This window comes from Thalassophryne amazonica, chromosome 7 (genome assembly GCF_902500255.1).
Source record: "Thalassophryne amazonica chromosome 7, fThaAma1.1, whole genome shotgun sequence".
In the NCBI taxonomy this organism is placed as follows: Eukaryota; Metazoa; Chordata; class Actinopteri; order Batrachoidiformes; family Batrachoididae; genus Thalassophryne; species Thalassophryne amazonica.
The window spans coordinates 20,966,765-20,984,189 of NC_047109.1; the positions used below are offsets into that span (position 1 = coordinate 20,966,765).

At 49.5% G+C, this 17,425-nt stretch overlaps 1 protein-coding gene across 1 annotated transcript in view; it reads left to right on the forward strand.

The window, feature by feature from the left end:
• Nucleotides 1-3,530: 3,530 nt before the first annotated feature.
• The window catches only part of popdc3 (popeye domain containing 3), a 30,963-nt gene continuing 17,068 nt past the window's right edge, over nt 3,531-17,425 (forward strand). Inside the window, exon 1 of the mRNA XM_034173516.1 lies at nt 3,531-4,087. Within this exon, the coding sequence (XP_034029407.1) occupies nt 3,585-4,087 (503 nt within the window). The 5' untranslated portion in view covers nt 3,531-3,584. The remainder of the gene's footprint in view (nt 4,088-17,425) is intronic.

Here is a 17,425-nt window from a genome sequence, read left to right on the forward strand (position 1 = left end):
TTTCAATGAGACACTTTGTGTTTTTGGCGTGGTGTTCAGCATCGCGTCAAAAGCCAAGCTAACGCGACGCTCCGCCGGGAGCGCACATTGTCGTCAAGCTGCCGCAGTCAAAGTTCAACCCAATCACAGCTGCTGTGACGTAGCTTCATGCTGTCCAATAGAAACGAGGTATCAGGCCAAAACATGGAAGACTACAGCATGGTAACACCGCAAAATGTGCTATCAGCTTGCAAAAAGAGGGAGTTTTCAGATTTAGAAGTGTTTATTTTTCACTATCTTTTACATAATATAAATACAGAAGATGATCTAAGATCAGAGATTTTATCTCTGAAATAAGAGAAAATCTTCACAAAGGCTGGCAGAGGGCACAGCGATATTCCTCGCACGAGGATTAATGAGTGAGTGTTAAAAAGCACCTGAGGTTTATGACAGTTTGAGGACACAAGATCTGACATGAATCTAGTTTTAGCAGCTTTAGCTGCTCTCTGATACTCAGTCTGTCCCTCAGTATTTGCAATGAAACGTGAAGATTATCTTTTTTCCATTGTCGCTCAGGGCGCCTACAAGAGCGCCTGAGTTCACGAGTCCGCTTGTTTAACCAAGGCTGTGCCATGGGCTTTAAGCGCTTCAGCCATAAAGGAGCCACAGAGTCCAAAGCCTTTGTGCACGCACCATTAAAATAAGAAAGGAGTTCATCAGGAGTTGCGTTATTTGAGTTGTTTCTATACGTTTCATGAAAAGCATCAGAAAACAGGGCGGCTGACTCAGTATTGAATGTGTGCACCCGGCGCGCCATGGTGCACGGACTGACCACGCTCCGAGACAACGTTAAAGAGAATAAAACAGCAAAGTGATCAGAGAAGTAGGTTTCACAAATCTCAATTACATTAGGATTAAGACCGAAAGAGAGCACAATGTCCAAAATATGCCCCTTCTCGTGCGTACAGCTTGACACAGACTGAGTCAAATTAAAAGAGTCAATCAAATCCAAGAAGTCTTTAACCATCGGCTTGGATTCGCAACAGACATGGACATTAAAATCCCCAACAATCAGAAAGTGATCGTAATTCAATGATAAGCTGGCCACAAAGTCAGTAAAGTCCTGAATGAAGTCCTTATTTGGCTTTGGAGGGCGATACACCAGTGCGCACAGGACTGGAATATCAGAGCTTATCACACAAGTCTGCAGTTTAAAGCTGGAAAACAGATCTGCCGGTACCTGCCGACAGGTGTAGCTTTCTTTATATACAGTAGCGAGCCCACCGCCTCTGCTAGTCATCCGAGGCATATTAAAGTGAAGGCATGCAGGGGGTAAAAGCTCGGAGAAAGGTGAAGACTCACCGACTTGGAGCCAGGTCTCTGTGAGCAGCATTATATCCTGTTTGCACGATGTAAAGAAGTCTTTCAATAAAAATGTTTTGTTAGCTAGTGATCTAGCATTCAACAGGTCAAGGCGTAAAGACACACTTTCACAGACCCGTGAGGAGCAGCGGCACAGCGGCCGGAGGGCGCCAAAATCCACCCCGCTGCGCTTCGCCAGGCATGTGAGCCGAGGTGCTGCAAGCGGCAGATGTCACAGGCCGGTGTCCAAACGTGCAGGGAACATGGGCTGGATCCATCGTAATCCATACGTTCTTCTAGATACTGGGAATCCAAGAGTACCGAAGAGAGGGACAATTCCACGGTTGGACCTCCAGTGAGCCTTAATTTTCACAAGGACACCTCCGCGTTTCCCACGCTTTCTGGGTCACTTCCTCCGCGTGAAGACAGGTGAGCGCAGCAGGTAAGCAGGTACAGAGCTTAAGGAAGGAGGGAGTCTGGATGTTTGGTCCCCAAAACTGCTACTTAGAACCAGCTCGTGAGAAAGTTTGAGATCAATGAGTGCCTGGTGATCATATACTACCAATCCAGTGATGCTTTCACACAGAATAAATAACAATACAGCAATAACCAACAGAAATTGCAGAGCAGGTAGACGACTGCCGGTACACGCTGGCGCCTCGTCTAACTCGGGCAAATATCTGTCATTGCGGGCGACGGCATGGATGGAGGGACTCAGAAAATCCATACCGCACGACAAATGCATGTTATTTGCATTATTATCACTTACTGAGATACTTTTTATGTACGCCTTACATGTTGTGTAATGTGTACATAAAAAGTTGGCTCACTTTAACTTTTGGGGTGTCGTGGCGTGCGCTCTTCTCCAAATTCAGCAGTGCAGCCTCATCAAGCTGGCTGCTTTGGCTGCTGTTCATTGTCGTACTTTCCATGAGAAAAGCATCCGGAATATCCATATTGGGACCAACACACTTCTCGCCTTTTCATCTTTTTCTCTGCAGACAATTCTTGGGCTGCGCGCTATGATGTCATCAGTTTATGCACAGCGGGTGGGTATCCAGATACCCGCCCACTGTGGGCAGCTGCGGGAGGGTATAGCCAGGTAGCGTAAATGTAAATCTATGCTACCAACCCAGCAATGCCTCAGTAAGTGATGATAATAATTCATAATATAAAATGGAGGGCCGATCACAGTGCCACAGCTGATGTGCTGCTGCACCTACGTCATTTCAGCGCATCAGCCGCGGTTCACGATTAGTGCCTCGTCTTCTGTTTAAATGCCCTCGTTTTTGCTTAAAGCTGACTTTAGAATGATTTAAAGGGTTTTATGTTGTCATTTGATGGTTAATAATCACATTATTCCCTTTGATTGCATTGGGTGTAGAGTCAGTCTCAGATGTGCTGCTGTGGTACGAAATGACGCAAGACGGACCAATTTTTAGGGGGGGGGGGGCATTCGGTCAGAGACACCGGCTCCTCCGTGCGGCTCTGCACGCTGTCGCGGTTCAATCGATCACGCCAACATCAGTCCTCCCTCAGCTCGGCGTCACTTCAAAAAGTCGCTGAAAAAAGCTTCCCCCAGTAGGGTGATGGGAGACTTGTCCTCCTGTTCGTTTTTAAAGATGGCGATTGCTCAGCTTTTTCGGGCTTTAGAAAAAGCCAGAGTGTGACATAGTATCTCCGCCCCCCTTGCCGCGTTCAACATCCGTAAAGTGTCTGACACAACTGACGTAACCAACGCTTCAGACACAAAAGGACGCGTTAATTGAACACAATAATGTCTGCCAGTTACAATGAGTTGGCAGATCTTGCTGACTTTGTCACAGTCACCAATAATGAAAGTATTTTACTTTGTGTGTAGCAGAATAATCTGAAGATTCTGACAGTCGAGTGTATTATATTATTATTATTAGATTACATTAAATATTAAAATGAATTATTTTACACTTATCTTTTTGCACTGGAATTCTTTTGATTCAATTTTTTTTATATAATTTTTGCTCTTTCTGTCACTTTCTCCCACCCTCTTTCTAATTCCCCTCTCTATTTTTCTCCTCTCTCTCTCTTTCTCTCCTCCCTCTCTGTCTCTCTCCTTCTCTCTTTCCCCTCCACCTCTCTCTCTCTCTCTCTCTCTCTCTCTCTCTCTCTCTCTTTCTCTCTCTCTGTCTCCTGACTTCCTCTGGATTGACACATTCTGAACACAGTGTGTGATCACTTCAAGTTTGGGATTTGTTTCCGTGGAAATGGAGCCTCCAGACTTTGAAGCCATGAACTTGACGACGGAGCCGTCAGTAGCTCACCCGTTGTGCGTGCAATGGATAGACGGCTCCCAGGGTTCCGTCTTCCACCTGGCCAACATATTGGTCTTTCTGGGTTTGATGGGGGGCAGTGGATTCTATGGTCTGCTCTACCTTTTCTCCTGCCTGTCTCTGGGCTTCTTCTGCTCCTGTATTTGGGCATGGTCAGACTTGTGCACCCCGGACACTTTCCTGTGGAGTTTGGCGCTGTTTGTGGTCTGTTTAACACAGCTGCTGTTTGTCGCCTATCAACTGAGGAGCGTCTCTTTTGATGCAGACTTTGAAGAACTTTATAACTGCATGTTCAAAAAGCTTGGAGTGTCTCTGACCCACTTTGCACAGATAGTGTCTTGCTGTGACAGAGAGATCCACACCCTGGAGGAAAGCCAGTGCTTCGCAGTGGAGGGAAAAACAGGCATCGATAAGCTGTGTGTGCTTCTGTCTGGCAGGTGACACAACACATCAACTACTGACAGCTTCCAAAAACACACAGAGGACACACCAGTTACTGACGGCTTCCAAAAACACACACAGGACACACCAGTTACTGACGGCTTCCAAAAACACACAGAGGACACACCAGTTACTGACGGCTTCCAAAAACACACATGAGGACACACCAGTTATTGACGGCTTCCAAAAACACACGAGGACACACCAGTTACTGACGGCTTCCAAAAACACACATGAGGACACACCAGTTACTGACGGCTTCCAAAAACACACATGAGGACACACCAGTTACTGACGGCTTCCAAAAACACACAGAGGACACACCAGTTACTGACGGCTTCCAAAAACACAGAGAGGACACAAAAGTTACTGACGGCTTCCAAAAACACACAGAGGACACACCAGTTACTGACGGCTTCCAAAAACACACAGAGGACACACCAGTTACTGACGGCTTCCAAAAACACACAGAGGACACACCAGTTACTGACGGCTTCCAAAAACACACAGAGGACACACCAGTTACTGACGGCTTCCAAAAACACACAGAGGACACACCAGTTACTGACGGCATCCAAAAACACACAGAGGACACACCAGTTACTGACGGCTTCCAAAAACACACAGAGGACACACCAGTTACTGACGGCTTCCAAAAACACACAGAGGACACACAGAGGACACACCAGTTACTGACGGCTTTCAAAAACACACAGAGGACACACCAGTTACTGACGGCTTTCAAAAACACACAGAGGACACACCAGTTACTGACGGCTTCCAAAAACACACAGAGGACACACCAGTTATTGACGGCTTCCAAAAACACACGAGGACACACCAGTTACTGACGGCTTCCAAAAACACACGAGGACACACCAGTTACTGACGGCTTCCAAAAACACACAGAGGACACACCAGTTACTGACGGCTTCCAAAAACACACATGAGGACACACCAGTTACTGACGGCTTCCAAAAACACACATGAGGACACACCAGTTACTGACGGCTTCCATAAACACACAGAGGACACACCAGTTATTGACGGCTTCCAAAAACACACGAGGACACACCAGTTACTGACGGCTTCCAAAAACACACGAGGACACACCAGTTACTGACGGCTTCCAAAAACACACAGAGGACACACCAGTTACTGACGGCTTCCAAAAACACACATGAGGACACACCAGTTACTGACGGCTTCCAAAAACACACAGAGGACACACCAGTTACTGACGGCTTCCAAAAACACACATGAGGACACACCAGTTACTGACGGCTTCCAAAAACACACAGAGGACACACCAGTTACTGACGGCTTCCAAAAACACACAGAGGACACACCAGTTACTGACGGCTTCCAAAAACACACAGAGGACACACCAGTTACTGACGGCTTCCAAAAACACACAGAGGACACACCAGTTACTGACGGCTTCCAAAAACACACAGAGGACACACCAGTTACTGACGGCTTCCAAAAACACACAGAGGACACACCAGTTACTGACGGCTTCCAAAAACACACAGAGGACACACCAGTTACTGACGGCTTCCAAAAACACACAGAGGACACACAGAGGACACACCAGTTACTGACGGCTTCCAAAAACACACAGAGGACACACCAGTTACTGACGGCTTCCAAAAACACACAGAGGACACACCAGTTACTGACGGCTTCCAAAAACACACATGAGGACACACCAGTTACTGACGGCTTCCAAAAACACACGAGGACACACCAGTTACTGGCGGCTTCCAAAAACACACGGGGACACACCAGTTACTGACGGCTTCCAAAAACACACATGAGGACACACCAGTTACTGACGGCTTCCAAAAACACACATGAGGACACACCAGTTACTGACGGCTTCCAAAAACACACATGAAGACACACCAGTTACTGACGGCTTCCAAAAACACACGAGGACACACCAGTTACTGACGGCTTCCAAAAACACACAGAGGACACACCAGTTATTGACGGCTTCCAAAAACACACGAGGACACACCAGTTACTGACGGCTTCCAAAAACACACAGAGGACACACCAGTTACTGACGGCTTCCAAAAACACACAGAGGACACACCAGTTACTGACGGCTTCCAAAAACACACATGAGGACACACCAGTTACTGACGGCTTCCAAAAACACACAGAGGACACACCAGTTACTGACGGCTTCCAAAAACACACATGAGGACACACCAGTTACTGACGGCTTCCAAAAACACACAGAGGACACACCAGTTACTGACGGCTTCCAAAAACACACAGAGGACACACCAGTTACTGACGGCTTCCAAAAACACACAGAGGACACACCAGTTACTGACGGCTTCCAAAAACACACATGAGGACACACCAGTTACTGACGGCTTCCAAAAACACACAGAGGACACACCAGTTACTGACGGCTTCCAAAAACACACAGAGGACACACCAGTTACTGACGGCTTCCAAAAACACACAGAGGACACACCAGTTACTGACGGCTTCCAAAAACACACAGAGGACACACCAGTTACTGACGGCTTCCAAAAACACACAGAGGACACACCAGTTACTGACGGCTTCCAAAAACACACATGAGGACACACCAGTTACTGACGGCTTCCAAAAACACACAGAGGACACACCAGTTACTGACGGCTTCCAAAAACACACAGAGGACACACCAGTTACTGACGGCTTCCAAAAACACACAGAGGACACACCAGTTACTGACGGCATCCAAAAACACACAGAGGACACACCAGTTACTGACGGCTTCCAAAAACACACAGAGGACACACCAGTTACTGACGGCTTCCAAAAACACACAGAGGACACACCAGTTACTGACGGCTTCCAAAAACACACAGAGGACACACCAGTTACTGACGGCTTCCAAAAACACACAGAGGACACACAGAGGACACACCAGTTACTGACGGCTTCCAAAAACACACAGAGGACACACCAGTTACTGACGGCTTTCAAAAACACACAGAGGACACACCAGTTACTGACGGCTTCCAAAAACACACAGAGGACACACCAGTTACTGACGGCTTCCAAAAACACACAGAGGACACACCAGTTACTGACGGCTTCCAAAAACACACATGAGGACACACCAGTTACTGACGGCTTCCAAAAACACACGAGGACACACCAGTTACTGGCGGCTTCCAAAAACACACGGGGACACACCAGTTACTGACGGCTTCCAAAAACACACATGAGGACACACCAGTTACTGACGGCTTCCAAAAACACACATGAGGACACACCAGTTACTGACGGCTTCCAAAAACACACATGAAGACACACCAGTTACTGACGGCTTCCAAAAACACACGAGGACACACCAGTTACTGACGGCTTCCAAAAACACACAGAGGACACACCAGTTATTGACGGCTTCCAAAAACACACGAGGACACACCAGTTACTGACGGCTTCCAAAAACACACGAGGACACACCAGTTACTGACGGCTTCCAAAAACACACAGAGGACACACCAGTTACTGACGGCTTCCAAAAACACACATGAGGACACACCAGTTACTGACGGCTTCCAAAAACACACAGAGGACACACCAGTTACTGACGGCTTCCAAAAACACACATGAGGACACACCAGTTACTGACGGCTTCCAAAAACACACAGAGGACACACCAGTTACTGACGGCTTCCAAAAACACACAGAGGACACACCAGTTACTGACGGCTTCCAAAAACACACAGAGGACACACCAGTTACTGACGGCTTCCAAAAACACACAGAGGACACACCAGTTACTGACGGCTTCCAAAAACTTGCTTAAAAGTCTGTACAAAACGTTCAGCAAGGCCATTTGTCACCGGATGAAAAGGAGCTGAATGAGCATGTTTAATGCCGTTAGCTGCCAAAAAGTGTGTAAATTCCGCTGATGTAAACTGAGGCCCATTGTCATTTACCAACAGTTCCGGCACTCCATACCGGCTAAACACCCTCGTATAACCTGGATAGTCTTTTCTGATGTAGTAGAAGCCATTAAAATGACCACTGTTAGTGATCATGTATTTGCCTTTGTTACTTGATTGGAAGTTTCTGAGACCTAAAGTTTAAACATAAGAGTTAAGTTTCACTTCCATCATTCATGTGCAAGTTTCAGATACAGGGATGGCTCCCCGTATCTGTAAGAGCCAGTAACGTAAACTAAACCACACCCTCTGTGACGCCCACATTGTATAAAAGTGTTGTACATCTACGTTCGTGGTCTTTTCACAAGATGGACGCTGTCTCTGAAGACCCACGCCTGTTGTCAATGTGACCTTCAATAAATTCAAAATGACCAATATAACAATTTGGCTCTTTGTAAGGGGCAGTAAATTACATAAAGAGCTGGGAGAAATTACATGACTTTTGGTTAAAATCTGTTTACAGTTATGCTACATTTTTTAAGTACTGACATAAAAATTTTTTATTGGCTTTTATGAAGTCTTTATTGAAAGTTGAATCTGTTTCCAGTTGTATTCCATTTTTCTAAAATTAATTTTTGTCATCAGTAGGCTTATCTGAAGGTGCTTAACCAGTATAATATTACATGTAAAGAAATTACCAATAACCAAAGTTTTATATTATGGGGAGGTGATGGTCTAGTGGTTAAGTGTTGGGCTCAAGACCAGAGGATCCTAGGTTCACATCCCAGCCTGACCAGAATATCACTAAGGGCCCTTGGGCAAGGACCTTAATCCCCCAGTTGCTCCCGGTGTGTAGTGGGTGCCTTGCATGGCAGCAGCCTGACATCGGGGTGAATGTGAGGCATTATTTGTAAAGCGCTTTGAGCGTCTGATGCAGATGGAAAAGCGCTATATAAATGCAGTCCATTTACCATTTATATTTGCACTGTGACAGTATTCACATTAGATCACCCCCCCCCCCCTTTTTTTTTTTTTGGCCTGTGTGAGACACTGCTGAGACACAATTCTGCTGTTTTGTCCAGAGTATGAATATGTTAATTCTGGGTTTGGGATCACATCCCAAAACTGGGATGTGATCTTCTAACATCCCAGACATCTGCTGTCTGGGATGTTAGAAGATGGACAGACAGATGAATTCTGTCAGGTCTGCAGCAACCTTTATTTTGAAATACAAGCTCTTATTGTTGAAGTGCAACATAAACAGGCTTGTTTCCAAAAAATATTGGTTCAGTCACCTTGTTGTTTCCATGACTTGAATCCTCATGAAAAAATACATAAGTATCCAAAAGCTGAAAATCAGCTCTTTCTGGATTTCAGTTGATGCTCCAGATACACCAACACACAGAGGCCACTTGCATATTATCATATGGATGTCATTTGGCTGTCGGGCCATATTCACATATCCTAATATCATAACCTGTGGTATATGACTGAGGGACCCAATTAAAACATATAAAAATGAAACTGTCACCCTGAGAGTGACCAGTATCTTGCCAAAGGAGGAACAAAAGAGACGACCACAAGGAATGACTGCCATGAAGAGGGACTGACGGGCAAGGGAATATACTATATTCATGCCAAATTTGGAGGCAAAAAAGCACTCGTTGGGATCAGCAAAGGGGTTTTTATTTGGTGATTTTAGTATTTGACCTTCCTGTGACCTTGACCTTTGACTTTGACAATCATCCTTTTGTGTGCTGAAAGGTATCTCAGTAGGACTTCTACATGTGATTTTACAAGAGTCTGCAAGGATAATTTACATGCTTTGTCACACCCTTAAAATTTTTGCAGGTTTTTTGTGATGATGTAACAAATGACATCATAACTTAAAACTTTTGATATAATCTGGACGCTGTCATCAAGAATTTTATTACATGAAATGTTTTACTCAAATCTGAAATTTGACCTAGTTGTAGGTCATCTTTGACCTCAAGGTAAACCCAGAAGGTCAAGGTAGGTCACTTATCCCAGATAATGGCTTATGGGCAAGTCCAGTCACTACATTCTTACCAAATTTGTAGTCAAAATTTTATGAATGCGACCAGGAAAGTTGATTTGTTGAATTTAGTGTTTGACCTTTCTGTGACCTTAACTTTAATCCTTCTTATGCTGAAAGGTATGTTGATAGGACTGCTATATGTGAACTTACGAGAGTCTACAATAATGATTTACACGTTTTGTCACACCCTTGAAAAAAAACAAAACAAAATTTTGTAGGTTGTATTGTAATGATGTCATCAAATGAGAGTTCAGTCGATTCCTCTCGTGGCAGGTGTCAGCCAAATTCCAGGTGATACACATGAACATCTAACACCGCTCGCTTGACACTTAGAAAATGTGTGGCCATTCGCACTGTTAGCATGAAAACAGTCAGCAGACGATCACTTTCGAGCTAGCAGTGAAATTTGTCTAAGTGCCCCCATGGCTGTGAAGTTGCCAAGTACACGTTGGCATGCCAGAGTGTCTGCTCCCCCCACAACACATGCGCGTGTGTTTTGCATTCGCTCCCCGGGCAACCACCCCCCCAACACATGGCATGCATGTGATTCATGCGCCCCCCTGCAGGCGAGGTGCCTCTTATCTGATCACAGAGTGCCACCTGTGCACTGAACGGACAGGGGGCGTGGCTGGCTGGCAATGGCAGCAGCTGTTGACATCTCTGGGCCTGGACGTCGCAGCTGCAGAACACGTACCCTGTTTTGACAGACATGCACGTGTGTGTGCTTGCTGTCCTCACGTGGAAATACATAAAAAACATATATCGCTTTTGTGACGGGCTGCACAGCGTGCACATTGACAGGCTGCCCCAGGTGATACAGACCGTCAGATCATAACACGCAGGGGGCGAGCTGAATGTCACGTCACCCACGAGCTCTGTTTCACATGACGCAGTGGACACTCCGAGTTCAGCAGATGTGGACATGATGAGACAAGCGAACTGCTTCTCATTCATGTCATTTCATGACTGTACATCTGTGACCATGGGTCATCTACAGAGGAACAGACAGTTCATACTTGTATTGTCCGCTTGATAAGAGGGATTCAATACAATGCAGTGTTTTTTATGGTGTGTGGTTTTATTTTTTTAAATACATCCATCTCATTGTTGATTTCAGACATTTTTTCGCACCTTTTATGGGCCAGCGATGGTATCGCAGTGGTAAACTTTCTGGCTGGCAATCAGAGCTTTTGGAAATTGCAGGTTCGAATCCCGTGGGACTTTTTTTTTCACAGCAGCTGCGCGATGTGGTTACACATGCTCGATGTGTTCGTGGTTCGCTCATACGAGCTGTTCTGCCGTGATTCGCCCTCATTTCTACTTATTCGTACTATGTGTGAAGGGGCCCTAAGAAAGGAACACTTACTTGTAAATCTGTTCTTGTGGATTTTCCTTCGATCACAGCAAAAAAGTCTAATCTCATAATGTGATAAATACATTTTCTTGTGGTGGAGACAGATGGTGTCTGAACTTTCCAGAGAACGCCCACTTCGCCACTGTAATAGTTCCTTATCATCCTCACTGACATCAACAAAGTGTTGTGTGGGCCGCCAGAAGAGGAGGTACTGCTGGCCCACCACCAGTGGGCGCCCTGCCTGAAGTGCGAGCTTCAGGCACGAGAGGGCGCTGCCGCCACGGACACAGCCGGGGGTGACAGCTGTCACTCATTATCTCCTGACAGCTGTCACCCATCCATACTTCATCATCTCACTCCATAAAACCCGGACGTCATCTCCACCTCATTGCCGAGATATCGTCGACCCGTTAAGGTAACGTTCTCAGCCTTGATCTGTGTCATATTGACTTTGTTTAGTGAACTCGTTGCAGCTGTTTTCCTGAGGAGTGTTTATCTGGAGATTGGCGTGACCGGAGACAGCTTCGCTTTACTACCCCACCAGATAAGTGTTGAGACAGGAGCTGCACGAGTGTGTGTTAGAGGTGGAGGTGGACTCTCCATCGTTGTTGTTACTGGGTGTGCACACACCCATATCTTACTGTCTCTGCTCCTTGCCAGCAGTACCAGATCCGACCTTCGAAGACGGTGGCCACCTGGGGACTCAGGACTTGGCGGCTCCAGTATTCTCCGGGTTCGGTGGTGGAGGAAATCGTGTGGTTCCGGTTCATCTCAGGACAGACGTCTTCTATCCTCGAGCCTGCCCACACGTCACCCTTGTGATTGACTGTTTGCAAAATTTCACATTCCTCTGTGTTGTGGTTGTGCTCATTCACAACAGTAAAGTGTTCATATTTGACTCTTTCATTGTCCGTTCATTTACGCCCCCTGTTGTGGGTCCGTGTCACTACACTTTCACAACAGGATATCTCGGCCAGCGTCATGGATTCCGAGGGGCGTCACCCATCTGTTGGACAGTCAATGGAAGAGCAGGGTGCACGGGCTTCTGCAGGAGGCGTGCTCGGTGAGTTGCAGCAAATCCTCACCGCCTTTACCGCTCGGCTGGATTTGATGACCGAGCAAAACGTCATCCTTAATCGCAGGATGGAGGCTCTCACCGCACAGGTGGAAGCGCGCGATCAGGGCGCTGCTGCGGCTCCTCCTCCTGCCGACCCAGTGCCAGATATAAACGTTCCACTGGTCGTTCAACGAACCCCCCCCACCATCCCCTGAAGCATACATAAGTCCCCCAGAGCTGTACGGGGGTTGTGTGGAGACGTGCGCGGACTTTCTGATGCAGTGTTCGCTCGTCTTTGCACAACGGCCCGTAATGTACGCGTCTGACGGCAGCAGGGTGGCTTATGTAATTAACTTGCTTCGTGGTGAGGCACGCACTTGGGCTACAGCGCTTTGGGAGCAAAACCAACGGCTCCTTACCACTTATACTGGGTTTGTGAGGGAGTTCAGAACAGTGTTTGATCACCCTAACAGAGGAGAGACTGCTTCAACAGTGCTGCTGTCAATGCGACAGGGGCGCCGGAGCACAGCCGAATATGCAGTCGACTTCCGCATCACGGCTGCGAGGTCCGGCTGGAATAATGTTGCGCTCCGCGCCGCCTTCATAAACGGACTGTCGTCGGTCCTGAAGGAGCACCTGGTAGCTAAGGAAGAACCGCGGGATTTAGATGGGCTTATCGATCTCGTTATACGGTTAGACAATCGGTTGGAGGAACGCCGTCGGGAGCGAGACGAAGGACGTGGCCGGGCATGCGCCGTCCCTCTCCCTTCCGGGTTCGAAAAGGTTCCGCCCTCCCCACGCTCCACAGCCTCAACGCTCCGTGTGGCTACAGCTCCCCCTGCTGACGAAGCTATGGACACGAGCAGGGCCACATTTAGACCACCTATCAGACAGCGGAGGCTGGCCCGCGGAGAGTGCTTTATCTGCGGCTCAAATGAGCACATGCAGAGACACTGCCCCAAGCGGTTAAACACCAACGCCCGCCCCTAGAAACTGGGCTAAGGCTGGGCCAAGACATTCACGTGGGGCATACACATATTTCCACACGACTCCCAGTTACAATCCTAAGTGGGGATTTAACCCTTCAAGCCCCAGCACTGGTGGACACGGGGTCAGAAGGGAATCTGCTGGACAGCAGATGGGCAAGGGAGGTAGGGCTCCCTCTGGTGGCGTTCCCTTCGCCATTGCAGGTGCGGGCACTAGATGGCACCCTTCTCCCTTTAATCACACACAAGACACAACCAGTAACTCTGGTGGTGTCTGGAAATCATCGGGAGGAGATCAAGTTTTTTGTGACTCCTTCTACCTCCCGCGTGATTTTGGGCTTCCCGTGGATGTTGAAACACAGTCCCCGGATTGATTGGCCATCTGGGGTGGTGGTTCAGTGGAGCGAAACCTGCCATCGGGTGTGTTTAGGATCCTCGGTTCCTCCCGGTTTACATGCTAAGGAGGAGGTCAAAGTCCCTCCCAATCTGACGGCGGTGCCGGTTGAGTACCACGATCTTGCTGACGTCTTCACCAAGGATCTGGCACTCACCCTTCCCCCCCACCGTCCATACGATTGTGCCATTGATTTGATTCCAGGCGTTGAGTTCCCATCCAGCTGGCTGTACAACCTCTCACGACCTGAGCGCGAATCAATGGAGACCTATATCCGGATCCGGGACTCATTAGCTGCCGGGCTGATCCGGAATTCCACCTCCCCGATGGGTGCAGGTTTCTTTTTTGTGGGCAAGAAAGATGGCGGACTCCGTCCATGCATTGATTACAGGGGGCTGAATGAAATTACGGTTCGCAACCGATACCCGTTGCCGTTGTTAGATTCCGTGTTCACCCCCCTGCATGGAGCCAAAATCTTTACTAAGCTGGATCTTAGGAACGCGTATCACCTGGTTCGGATCCGGAAGGGAGACGAGTGGAAGACGGCATTTAACACCCCCTTAGGGCACTTTGAGTACCTGGTCATGCTGTTCGGCCTCACCAACGCCCCCGCGACATTCCAAGCCTTGGTTAACGACGTCTTGCGGGACTTCCTGCACCGATTCGTCTTCGTATATCTGGACGATATACTCATCTTTTCTCCGGATCCTGAGAGTCATGTCCAGCATGTACGTCAGGTCCTGCAGTGGTTGTTGGAGAACCGGTTGTTTGTGAAGGGCGAGAAGTGCGAGTTTCACCGCACTTCTTTGTCCTTCCTGGGGTTTATCATCTCCTCTAACTCCGTCGCCCCTGATCCGGCCAAGGTTGCAGCGGTGAGAGATTGGCCCCAACCAACAAGCCGTAGGAAGCTGCAATAGTTCCTCGGCTTCGCAAATTTCTATAGGAGGTTCATTAAGGGCTACAGTCAGGTAGTTAGCCCCTGACAGCCCTGACCTCTCCAAAAGTCCCCTTCACCTGGTCGGATCGGTGCGAAGCCGCGTTCAAGGAGTTGAAACGACGGTTCTCTACTGCGCCAGTTTTGGTGCAGCCCGACCCTAGCCGCCAGTTTGTGGTTGAAGTGGACGCCTCTGACTCAGGGATAGGAGCCGTGCTATCCCAGAGCGGAGAGACCGATAAGGTTCTTCACCCGTGTGCCTACTTTTCTCGCAGGTTGACCCCGGCTGAACGGAACTATGATGTCGGCAATCGAGAACTCCTTGCGGTGAAAGAGGCTCTTGAGGAGTGGAGACACCTGTTGGAGGGAGCGTCTGTGCCGTTCACGGTTTTCACTGATCATCGGAACATGGAGTATATCAGGACCGCCAAGCGGCTGAACCCCAGGCAAGCCCGCTGGTCACTGTTCTTCGGGCGTTTTGACTTCCGGATCACCTATCGCCCCAGGACCAAGAACCAGAGATTGGATGCCTTGTCCCGGGTACACGAAGACGAAGTCAAAACTGCGCTGTCGGATCCACCGGAGCCCATCCTTCCAGAGTCCACTATCGTGGCCACCCTCACCTGGGACGTGGAGAAGACCGTCCGGGAGGCCCTGGCACGGAGCCCGGACCCGGGAACTGGACCGAAGGACAGACTATATGTCCCATCAGAGGCCAGGGCTGCGGTCCTAGACTTCTGTCACGGTTCCAAGCTCTCCTGTCATCCGGGGGTGCGAAGGACCGTGGCAGTTATCTGGCAGCGCTTCTGGTGGGCGTCTATGGAGGCCGACGTCCGGGAGTACATCCAGGCCTGCACCACCTGCGCCAGGGGCAAGGCTGACCACAGGAGGTCCCAAGGACTGCTCCAACCGCTTCCTGTGCCTCATCGCCCCTGGTCCCACATCGGCCTGGATTTTGTCACGGGCCTCCCACCGTCCCAGGGCAACACCACCATCCTCACAATAGTGGACCGCTTCTCCAAGGCGGCCCACTTCGTGGCCCTCCCGAAGCTCCCTATGGCCCAGGAGACAGCGGACCTCCTGGTCCACCACGTCGTCCGTCTGCATGGGATACCTATTGACGTTGTCTCGGATCGTGGTCCCCAGTTTTCCTCTCAAGTCTGGAGGAGTTTCTGCAGGGAACTGGGGGCCACCGTGAGCCTCTCGTCCGGGTACCACCCACAGACGAACGGACAGGCAGAACGGGCCAACCAGGAGTTGGAACAGACCCTCCGCTGTGTGACATCCGCGCAACCGACGGCCTGGAGCAACCACCTGGCCTGGATCGAGTATGCACATAACAGCCAGGTGTCTTCTGCCACCGGCCTCTCCCCATTTGAGGTGTGTTTGGGGTACCAGCCCCCATTATTTCCCGTGGTGGAGGGAGAGGTCGGTGTGCCCTCAGTCCGGGCCCACCTTCAGAGGTGCCGTCGGGTGTGGTGCACCGCCCGTTCTGCCTTGTTGAAGGCCCGGACGAGGGCCAAGACCCATGCAGACCGCCGGCGGTCCCCGGCCCCTGCATACCAGCCCGGGCAGGAAGTGTGGCTGTCGACGAAGGACATCCCGCTGCAGGTGGAATCCCCGAAACTGATGGACAGGTTCATCGGACCCTTCAGAATCCTCAAGGTCCTCAGCCCTGCCGCAGTGAAGCTCCAACTCCCAGCTTCACTGCGGATCCACCCGGTATTCCACGTCTCCAGGATCAAACCACACCACGCCTCACCCCTCTGTGCTCCCGGTCCGGCACCGCCTCCTGCCCGGATCACTGATGGGGAGCCGGCCTGGACAGTGCGCCGGCTCCTGGACATCCATCGAATGGGCCGGGGGTTCCAATATCTGGTGGACTGGGAGGGGTATGGACCCGAAGAACGCTCCTGGGTGAAGAGGAGCTTCATCCTGGATCCAGCCCTCCTGGCCGATTTCTACCGCCGACACCCCGATAAACCTGGTCAGGCGCCAGGAGGCGCCCGTTGAGGGGGGGGGTCCTGTTGTGTGGGCCGCCAGAAGAGGAGGTACTGCTGGCCCATCAGTGGGCGTCCTGCCTGAAGTGCGGGCTTCAGGCACGAGAGGGCGCTGCCGCCACGGACACAGCCGGGGGTGACAGCTGTCACTCATTATCTCCTGACAGCTGTCACCCATCCATACTTCATCATCTCACTCCATAAAACCCGGACGTCATCTCCACCTCATTGCCGAGATATCGTCGACCCGTTAAGGTAACGTTCTCAGCCTTGATCTGTGTCATATTGACTTTGTTTAGTGAACTCGTTTTTGCAGCTGTTTTCCTGCGGAGTGTTTATCTGGAGATTGGCGTGACCGGCGACAGCTTCGCTTTACTACCCCACCAGATAAGTGTTGAGACAGGAGCTGCACGAGTGTGTGTTAGAGGTGGAGGTGGACTCTCCATCGTTGTTGTTACTGGTTGTGCACACACCCATATCTTATTGTCTCTGCTCCTTGCCAGCAGTACCAGATCCAACCTTCGAAGACGGTGGCCACCTGGGGACTCGGGACTTGGCGGCTCCAGTATTCTCCGGGTTCGGTGGCGGAGGAAATCGTGTGGTTCTGGTTCATCTCAGGACAGATGTCTTCTATCCTCGAGCCTC